The sequence below is a fragment of the Hibiscus syriacus genome, unplaced genomic scaffold (assembly GCF_006381635.1).
Source record: "Hibiscus syriacus cultivar Baekdansim isolate YM2019G1 unplaced genomic scaffold, ASM638163v2 tig00110020_pilon, whole genome shotgun sequence".
Taxonomy (NCBI): Eukaryota; Viridiplantae; Streptophyta; class Magnoliopsida; order Malvales; family Malvaceae; genus Hibiscus; species Hibiscus syriacus.
In genome coordinates this window covers 2066293-2073510 of record NW_024062568.1, presented here as the reverse complement: position 1 = coordinate 2073510, position 7218 = coordinate 2066293, and the positions used below count along the sequence as shown (strand labels likewise).

General features: G+C 35.1%; 1 protein-coding gene across 2 annotated transcripts; it reads left to right on the top strand.

The window, feature by feature from the left end:
- Positions 1-1688: 1688 nt before the first annotated feature.
- Positions 1689-5081, top strand: LOC120213219 (sarcolemmal membrane-associated protein-like). 2 transcript variants are annotated; one of them, XM_039211368.1, is made up of 4 exons: positions 1689-1846; positions 2603-3919; positions 4058-4158; positions 4814-5081. In XM_039211368.1, the coding sequence occupies exons 1-4, from the start codon at positions 1712-1714 to the stop codon at positions 4815-4817; spliced, it is 1557 nt and encodes a 518-aa protein (XP_039067299.1). In that variant the 5' UTR covers positions 1689-1711; the 3' UTR covers positions 4818-5081. The 2 variants fall into 2 exon arrangements, with proteins under 2 accessions (XP_039067299.1, XP_039067297.1); XM_039211366.1 differs by having other exon boundaries at positions 4761-5081.
- Positions 5082-7218: the final 2137 nt, after the last annotated feature.

The window sequence follows — 7218 nt, the reverse complement described above, 5'->3', positions numbered from 1 at the left end:
CTTATATCTTAGTTTTTAGAGTAAAACTCGTAATTACTCGTAATTAAAAATGTATAAAGATATATTATAGTAACTATCGTTAAACTTCTCTTATATAGAGTGAAAAGGATATTATAGTAATTATTTTGGATCAATGAATTTTTTATCCAAACACGACTTCATTTAATTTTGACACTCTTCCACAAAACTTGTCCTAAATTCAAATTTCAAAAAGTAAATTCACCTTGTAAGATTGGGTTAAAGCCATCTAATTTAAAGTTTTTCTTTTATAGAAGTAGGTGATCAAAACGGAATAAAAATGATCAGAATAAAAATAATAGTTAGGGTATTAAATGTGTAACTTTCTTTTATAGGAGAAGCATAAGTGATCAAAATGGAATAAAAATAATAGTTAGGGTATTAAATGTGTAACTTACCCAATAATTTATTATGTATAGATATAATTTTATTATTTGCAAATCACATTGTGTGAGATTATCATCACGGTATTTTTTTTTCATGTTTGTAATTAATTGATCCGAAAAGGAAATGGTTCCCTAACTAAAACAGTGAATTAAAGTTCATTGAAATGAAATACTAACAATTTGATATTAATTTAAAAAAATTACATTAATTCCATGGATTATTTTATTAATTTTGTCTTAATGAAAAATAAGTGTCCAAAGTATATTCAAATATAATTTTAATATTTTTCGTTAAAAACAAACACCTAACGTTTTTCTATTATACTTTTAGGTGACTAATGTTTTCATCGTTATATTTTAAGTGTTTGGACTGTAATGGTCATTAAAAAAATACTGTTATCTATCACATGTCAAACATATATTGTTGTATTTAAAAAACACTTCAAATTAAATTTTATTAAAAAAACCCAAACCCTATATTTTTCTAAATTTATAAAAAAAAACTCAAAATCCCAAAATATCTTAATTTCAATCTCTTTAGTGTCGTCATCCGCCATCAACACCATTAATAGGTCGAATACTCAACGCTATTTGACTAGCCAACCACCCAACGATTGAAACTTCTTATTTTTCGTGACCGGTCGAACTCCCAACGACTATGTAAAAATAAGATTTCGTGATAAGATGAAAGGGGTTCTTCATGATGCAGTCGTCGGTTGGTCACTGCAATTAGAAGTTGGAGAAAGGGTTTTGATCATTGGGTGTTTGACCGATCTTACATCATTGGAATTTCGGTCAATTGGTGGCGATCGACGGTGATGAATGGATTGAAATTAAATTTTTAATGAAGTTTGTGATTTTTTATAATTTCAGAAAAATGTATTTTTTAAATAATTTTTTAAAGTGTTTTTTAAACAAAATTTTTTAAATTCTCATATATGTCAAATTTAACAACAATTACATTTTAGACAGCTAAAAAAATTTAATGTCTAAAAGTATAACGCAGAAAACATTAAACATCTATTTTTAACAAAAAAAAAATATTTTAAGCACTTAAAATTAATTTTAAATATATACTTTAGACACTTATGTCTATATTAATCCTTAAAATTTTCCAAACAGTATGAGAATGAGGCCCCCCAAAATTCAGATTTGAAAATCGTAGCGCGAAATAATTAATTCAAAAGAAAAAAACATAATTTCCCTTCAAATTTCCATGAACGGAAACTTAGTGACCCATACTGATCTTGGCCAACTAATTTTCAAATCCCCACTTGTTTTTTGTTTGAATATTTCAGGGGTTAGCAATGGCGAAGCTGGAGAAACTTGTTTTAGCTGAAGATAGTTTACACGAGTTAAAAGAAGCAGAGAACAGCGAGCGGTTAGCCGAAGAAGCAGTCACATTTGTTCAAAAAAAGCTGCATCGACGCGAATCTGGGAATGTCAGTGTTCTTCTTTACCCTAATTTTGCGCACGTTGCTTTGATTTTCTTTCTTTAGTCTTTTTTTTTGTTGCGATTAAGATATGTAGTGAAAGATTTGAATGCTAAAATGAGCTGATATTGCTAAGGAATTATCTGTTTTCACATTTCCGAACTGAAAATATTTAAAGGAAATCATATAACTAACTCGATAGAAAACATGATTATCAGTTATTAGATTGAAGGAACTAAAGAAATTACAATTTGTTTAGACTAGTATTCAGCATTGTTCTTGTTACGGTTTTTAAGGTTAGAAGTTGTGTTGAGTTTTTCGGACATTCAACGAGGCATGATTTTTGTCACGAGTGAATTTATATAATTTTAGGGGCAAAAATAGATTATCGATAGAAATATAAGGAAAATAATTTAAGATTTTTAGGAGGAGGCGATCGCCCCTGACTGCCCCTCTCGTCCATCCCTGCCTTCAACAAGTTTGGTATTGACCCCTGAGCCGGATTTTTTTTCTCTCCCAACTCCACTCACAGAGAAGCCGGCAAAGTGTCCTTTGAATCCCGATAGGGTTGTGGAGTCGGGAGACAAACGCTCCACTCGGAGGATCAATGCCAGACTTGTTTAGTGTCCAAATTCCTGAAAAAGTGCATTGCATAGGAATAAAGGGGTAAAAAGTTTTGCTTTTGCTGACAGCTATTTTATTGAAAGGGTTATCTGTAATAGTCAAGTGTTAAGCTTGATTCGTTTTTTCTTTTTTCCATTTCAGGTTGATCAAATGCATAACTGCAATATTGAAGATTTACATGTTACAGGAGTTGATCTTTTGTCAAAAGTTCATAATCTTGAGAATAGATTTGTTCGTGCCTTTGTAGAATCTAAGATTTCTGAATTGCCTATTGCTGAGTTTGATGAACAGATTCAACTTTGTTTAGCTGAGTTAAAGCAGTTGTGTACTCTTTATTCAATTGCAAATCCCAAAGGAACTCATGGATATGATAGTTTGGAATTTTTGAGAAGTTCGGATTTGATTAGTCAAACACGACAGGGTCCTCCTTGTCTGGAAGAAAGTGATCTGGTAAAGGAGTTGTCAGCAAAACTAATCGAGATAGAGAAGCTTAAATCGGACAATTTGGTCAAGGATAATGAGCTCGAGGCTTTGCGGCGTCGGCAAAAGCAGCTAGAAGCTCATATTTGCTCTGTTGAGGAGCAGAAAAGCCAGTTGGAGGAAAATATGGAAATAATGCGGAGAGAAGTTGTTGTTATGGCTAAATTCTTGGATGATTTGCGGAGTGAAGTGTTGGAACTCGATAGCAATATGGATTCGAGGATTTCTGCTGAGAAAATTCTCGCAAAGAAATCTTCAAAACTCGAAGATGGAAAGCAGGAAATAGAAGTTTATTTATCTGAACTAGAAGAAGGAAATTTACTTTTATCAGAAGGATTATGTGCTTTAGAAGAAAAATTAATGTATCCAAATGATAAGAGTGAGTATTGTCATATGGAACTACAAATTCCAGAGTTTGATGCTATGAATTTCAAAGATGAGATAATAAGAAGACTGGGAGACGAAATGGAGGTGCAAAGGTTTGTTATGAGACAGAAGATCGAAGAGATGCAAAGGCAGTGGCTAGTAGTTCAAGAAGAGTGCGAGTATCTTAAAATCGAAAATCTTAAACTCGTTGAAGAATGTAGTATCCTGCACAAAGAAAATGATGATATAAGGAAACAAACGATGGAGTTAAACGTTTGGTGTACAGTCTTAGAAGTAGAATTGAGAGAATCAGAAAATCTCCGAAGAGAAAACCAGCTTTTGGAAGAAGAAATTTTGGCTCAATTGCAGAAAAAGGTACTCCTTCAGGATGAAATTTTGGCTCTTAAGGAAACAATGAGTGAAATCAAGTTCGAGAATGAAATACTGGAAACTTCTTTTGTGATGCTATCAAGAGACTATGAAGAACTCAAGGCTGAAATGATGTTAATTCTTCAGAAAATCTCCAGTAGTTGCAGGTGTGATAAAGTTTCTCTTGCAGATGCCTTGGAAAATCGGGAAACTTCGCTGAAAAATGAGCAATCCTGCATACAGGTTAATATTGCTACATGTTTTCCGGTTCTTGCTAGTTGATTGGAATCTTTAACATTAAGCAACCATTCATTGCTTAGGTTCGGTATGACAGATAAGTTATAGTTTCTCAAAAAAACACGTCTTTCTCTTTTGTATCAGGTCGATAATGATTGGAACTGCAATACGGAAAGTCAATTTATGGGAGTTGAGCTTGCAGAAGTTTTAGAGGTAGATGACTTGTATAAGACCCAGCTAAAGAGGTATAGTTCCATATTTTGTGTCTGATGAACTTGCCTTATCTGAATAACCTGATAGCAATCAATTACTATCTTAATCTATAACATATTACAATTAAGTTCTATAAATACAACAAAGTAACAACATAATATCTTAAATATGTTAATTTCCCAGTTAGCTTCTTATGGTGCTGCATCAGCAATAAATATAAGAAATGAGACAAAAGATGCTTTCAAAGGAGTTGGAATGGTGCTTTTGCCGCCTCGATCTTAACTAATATTTCCTTCATTTTTACTCTTTGTTGAATTTTGACATCCATATTATCATCATGTACTATAGCAGAGTATCTGAGTAATGTTGTCATGTACTCTTTATTCTGGAATTCCCTCTTGAAGCCGGAATTATCGGCAAGCGAAAAGAGTCTCGGTTGAGCTTTGTTTAATCTTAAAGCTTCTTCTTGTTTGCTTATGCTAGCTTGAAAATGGAAGGGGAATCGAATAAACAAATAAGCATTGTAGTTATATGTAACTGTTAAAGGGATTGAGCTGACAGCCTTAAATTGCTCGGTAAATGGTTGTGGATATGAATATTAACAATCTTTTTACCAAATTTTGCTTGTGTTCAGTTTTCAGTCAAACGATGTACGCACTCGTATAGATGTTCCTGCAAATTCGACAGGTGAAAGTGCCGGAACAAATGACAGATATGAATGCAAGGCTCCGATACTCGAGATCGAGATGAGTGCAATGTATCAAATATGTTGAGTTAGAAGCTGCCGATCCAAAGCGACTTGCCGTGTGGAAAGAACTAGGTCCCGGAATCCTGGCTGAAAAGTTCGGTTTATATCTATCACTGATGCTGCCGCAACACTTAGTGACATTCACCGTTCCCTACTCCGGTGGCGTGCTTGCTCGGGAAGAAAGTTGTAGATTTGTACGGTTTAAGGGAGGAGTAACCGATACAAAATGTAACAATGACAACTCTGTATTAATGTATTCATAATGGTTTCATTTTAAAAAAATTGAGGACGAATTTTTATTTTTAAAGAGAGAATTATGACGACTCGAAATTCAATTGAATAAATTAATCGTTTAATTGAAGTTTTTATCCCTGATTTGAATGTTACATATCACTCCTTTAAATGGTATGTAGTATTATTTTTATATGAGAAAATCGTCTCAGTGACCAAAAAAAAGTTATAATATACGATTTTAACCAACTTTTTTTGGATTTGCCAAAATGACCAACAAAATCGCAACGCGAAATAAAAATCGCAACGCGATCCCCAGAATCGCAAATCAGTTTCCAGAATCGCAAATCAGTTTCCAAAATCGCAACGCGATTCTTGAAAATCGCGATGCGATAGTACAAATTCGCATTGCGATTTTCCAAAATCGCAACGCGAATATGAAAATCGCAACGCGAACACATAAATCGCAACGCGTATCCGTAAATCGCAACGTGTATCCGTAAATCGCAACGCGTATGGGTAAATCGCAATGCGTATCCGTATATCGCAACGCGTATCCGTAAATCGCAACGATAATACATAAAATCGCAACGCGTATCCGTAAATCGCAACGCGATATTTAAAGCGCCATTATAATCGCTACGCGTATTTTATTTTCAAATTACAAAAAGAATATTAAGACAAAATCCCGTAATCGCAACTCATAACCTAAAACCTAAAATCACAACTCAGTCCCATCTCCATCTCTCACTCTCTACGGCGAAGAAATCCGTCCCCATCTCCGAAGATTTTCGTCCCCATCTCCGGCGAAATCCCTCACAACCATTCACGGTCAGAAATCCCTCACAATATTCAGAAATGGAAAATCAACCTCCGAGGGTTAGTTTTTTTAATTATTTTTATTTTGAAATGTTTGCATTATTGTAGGTTTTTCATATTGAAACTGATGATAAGTTTACTGGTCATTTCAATAATAGATTAACCATTTCACTTAGATTTCATTTCGCGTTACGATTCTCTCGTTGCGATTTTCATTTCGCGTTGCTATTCTCTCGTTGCGATTTTCAAGTTAGTATTTGTCTTTGTCTTTGTTCTGTCTTTTGGTTGAAGTAATGCAATCCATTCAAGTTTCAATTTGCAGAAGAGTCGCAACGAGATAAATGAAAATCGCAACGAGAGAATGACTGTCGCAACGAGAGAATCGCAACGCGAAATGGAAATCGCAACGAGAGAATCGCAACGCGAAACCAAAATCGCATTGCGATTTTCATTTCGCGTTGCGATTCTCTCGTTGCGATTTTCATTTCGCGTTGCGATTCTCTCGTTGCGATTGTCATCTCGCGTTGCGATTCTCTCGTTGCGATTTTCATTTCAACCAAAAGACAAAACAGTGTTGCAAATTTTAGTTTAAAGAATAAACTACTACTTTTTATGTTTATTGTTTTGGTATATCTTCACAGTGTAGTTTTTGGTATATCTAACTTGGTATGTTTATTGTTTTTGTAGAAATTTTTTTCGGCTCAATTGACCTTGAGAAATAAAGTCAGCCTGGCCACTACAATTGCAAAGAAGCTTTCACCTGCTCAAAGACAATTGTTTGAGGAAACCTGCTTCGGGCCATGGCTGAGAGTACAGCATCCGGGTGGAGATGCTAATTTGACCCATTTGTGGCTTCAGACCATGACATCAAATCTACCCGACAGTATACAACGTGGTGAGGAAGAGATATGGTTTCATTTTCCACCAGCGTATACTTGCTTTGGGCGGAAGGAGTTCTGCTTAATCACTGGTCTACGATTCGGACACGATGATGTAGGCCGGTACACTCGTCATATCGCCCGCCCATCATGGTTATCCCGGGTTTTTCCGGATGAGTCAATGGAGAAGCCGAACCTACATGTCGACGACCTGAAGAAATTATTTAATAAGAAAGCTGGTTTCACTCGGATGGAAGACGTCGATGTTGTCCGAGTATGCCTTCTACTACTTGTGTATGCCGGCTTTTTAGGCAGAGAGGCCAGACAACCTATTCATCGGGAGCTAATAATATTGGTAGAGGACCTGAATGCATGGAATCTGTTTCCGTGGGGTTCGTATATATGGAAAGCTACCT

Bases quoted from the DNA above. Each gene is read 5' to 3' on its own strand.
- LOC120213219 (XM_039211366.1), top strand. From the start codon at position 1,712: ATGGCGAAGCTGGAGAAACTTGTTTTAGCTGAAGATAGTTTACACGAG. The intron at 3,920-4,057 runs GTTAATATTGCT...CTTTTGTATCAG, and splicing joins ATGAGCAATCCTGCATACAG to GTCGATAATGATTGGAACTG. The intron at 4,159-4,760 runs GTATAGTTCCAT...GCTTGTGTTCAG, and splicing joins TATAAGACCCAGCTAAAGAG to TTTTCAGTCAAACGATGTAC.